General features: G+C 35.6%; 1 protein-coding gene across 2 annotated transcripts in view; it reads right to left on the reverse strand.

The window, feature by feature from the left end:
- DMD (dystrophin) overlaps window positions 1-2,205 on the reverse strand; it is a 154,783-nt gene that overhangs the window by 92,462 nt on the left and 60,116 nt on the right. For both annotated transcript variants that reach the window (XM_014531975.1, XM_014531976.1), the window contains exon 5: window positions 1,548-1,633. In XM_014531975.1, coding sequence (XP_014387461.1) covers window positions 1,548-1,633 — 86 coding nt within the window. The remainder of the gene's footprint in view (window positions 1-1,547; window positions 1,634-2,205) is intronic.

The following is a 2,205-nucleotide window of genomic DNA, read 5'->3' on the forward strand; positions in this document are numbered from 1 at the left end:
GGGGGGGGGAAGGAGAGAGAGAGAGAGAGAGAGAGAGAGAGAGAGAGAGGTGAGAGAGACAAATTGATTGGTTGCCTCCCATATGTGCCCTGGAGCCTGCAACCAAGGTATGTGCCCTTGACCGGGAATTAAACACTACATCCTTCAATCCAAGGGCCAACACTCAAACCACTGAGACAAACTGGCTAGGGCTCAGAAGTACACTTTAAACTCTAAGAAATTAAATATGTTAGTGAAACATCTAAGATGGCAATAACCAAAATGAGACTGCACACAACCACTTTTCATCATCTATCCAATACACACACATAGATTTTTTCAAAATTATGAATTATTTTCAAATATCCCAATTTGAAGTTAATATTGCGGTTTCACCAACCTCAAAACACATTCCTGCATAGTAGTTATTTGAAACACAAACTTGAAGCTCCCTTGATGATTCCATTTAGTATTACAATGTGCTGTTACAACAATAGCGTTGACACGATTAGATTATTAGCTAACCTATAATAAGTAACTATAATACTTAAAAGAGGAATAAACACAGAAAGATTCTATTTTATCCAAAATATGTTCTTAAGTGGTTAACAAAATCTGTTCAGTTATTTTCTCCTAAAAGGATGAGAAAACTTAAGTGGAAACTACATAAAAGTGAGAGCTTGAAAAGCCTGTGTATTTTTTGGCTTACTCCTAGGGGGGAAATGAGCAGTAGGACACAGAGTGGCTTTGGAGGAATTTAATCTCTTTTATCTCCTGCCTGTCCTTAAACTCAGCACATCTCCTCATCCCTGAGAGGCTAGGCCTTAGGGGAAAAGAGAAAAGACAAAATAGATGAGGTTTCTTTAATATTCCTACTGAAAACATTTCTTACAAGCATTTAAAGGGGAAAACACTTATGGTCCTTCACAATGGGAATGAATGGTTGCTTAGTCATCTCAACCATCACTCCTTAGTGTTTGCTTTTAATTTGGATTGACAGATTTTTAGCAGAAAAACCCAATGGCTAATCAGTAGGACATTCTATAAGGTGATATTTACCCTATAAAAAGTGGCAAGCTATCTGTCTCTCCAATAATAAAACGTTAAGTCACATCACAGAATTGGCTATGTCAGTATACATTGCAGTAAGATGATTATAAAATAAACAATGCTTCTTAAACATGAATGCCAGGCAGTAGTCTTTAAATAAGAATCCAAATACTAGGCAAGAGCATGGATTAACCTTTCACATTTACTTTCCTGACTTATACAAAGGGGTTAGGAAATCAGGTTTTATCCCCTAGGAACATGTGTTTTATTCAGACAGTCAACGTAATGCAAAATAATACTTGGACTGGAGAAGATAATCCTCATTCTCTATTTAAATACCTGCAAGCTAATGTTTGACAGGGAACAGCACAAACCACCTTTTATGACATTCTAAAAGCAGTTTACCATCTTACACAAAGAACTTGCTGTCAAATAAGAACATATGTCATTCCCCATCTAGAACTGAGGCAATTAGCCAATATTACTAAAAGAATACAGAGTTAATATGCATGACTTACATCTGTACTTGTCTTCCAAGTGTGCTTTACACAGAGAAATGATGCCTGTTTTAAAAGACAGGACCCGGATCCTCCCCGTTCGTCCCCTATTATAAATAATCAAATCAGAAAACAATTATTGATTTTTTACTAGATGGTAAACACTTTTCAGCTAAGAAAAAAAAATCATTGGATATGGGAACTCAATTGACCACTGTTTTATTAAGATTAAGAATTTTTCTGAGTTCATTATCTATTTGGAGATGACTTAAAATGTGATGGAAATTTGAACAACTCGAACAATGAATATATACCAAGTATTCAATTCTTAAAAGCCCTTACTTGAATTGTAAGAGTGGCTCTACATAAAATAGGAAAAATATCCTTCTAGTCATCCATGGAGAGACACCTGGGTTTAAGTCGGTAAGTGGCTGAATTACTATTATGCACTAAGCTACTTTGGTTATTGAAGCCCAAGAAAAATTACCAGCAACTCGCTACTCTGCTCTCTTCAAAACTCTTTCAGACTTTCATTACACTGTCCGTATTCAGAAGAAAATTAACCACTTCAGGCCATATGACACATAATATGAAACATGAACGTTTATCTCCACAAGAAAAATATGATGCACTATTAGCTTCAAATATATGATCTTAAAGAGCAATTTTAAAATAACCT

This window comes from Myotis brandtii, unplaced genomic scaffold (genome assembly GCF_000412655.1).
Source record: "Myotis brandtii unplaced genomic scaffold, ASM41265v1 scaffold834, whole genome shotgun sequence".
Taxonomy (NCBI): domain Eukaryota; kingdom Metazoa; phylum Chordata; class Mammalia; order Chiroptera; family Vespertilionidae; genus Myotis; species Myotis brandtii.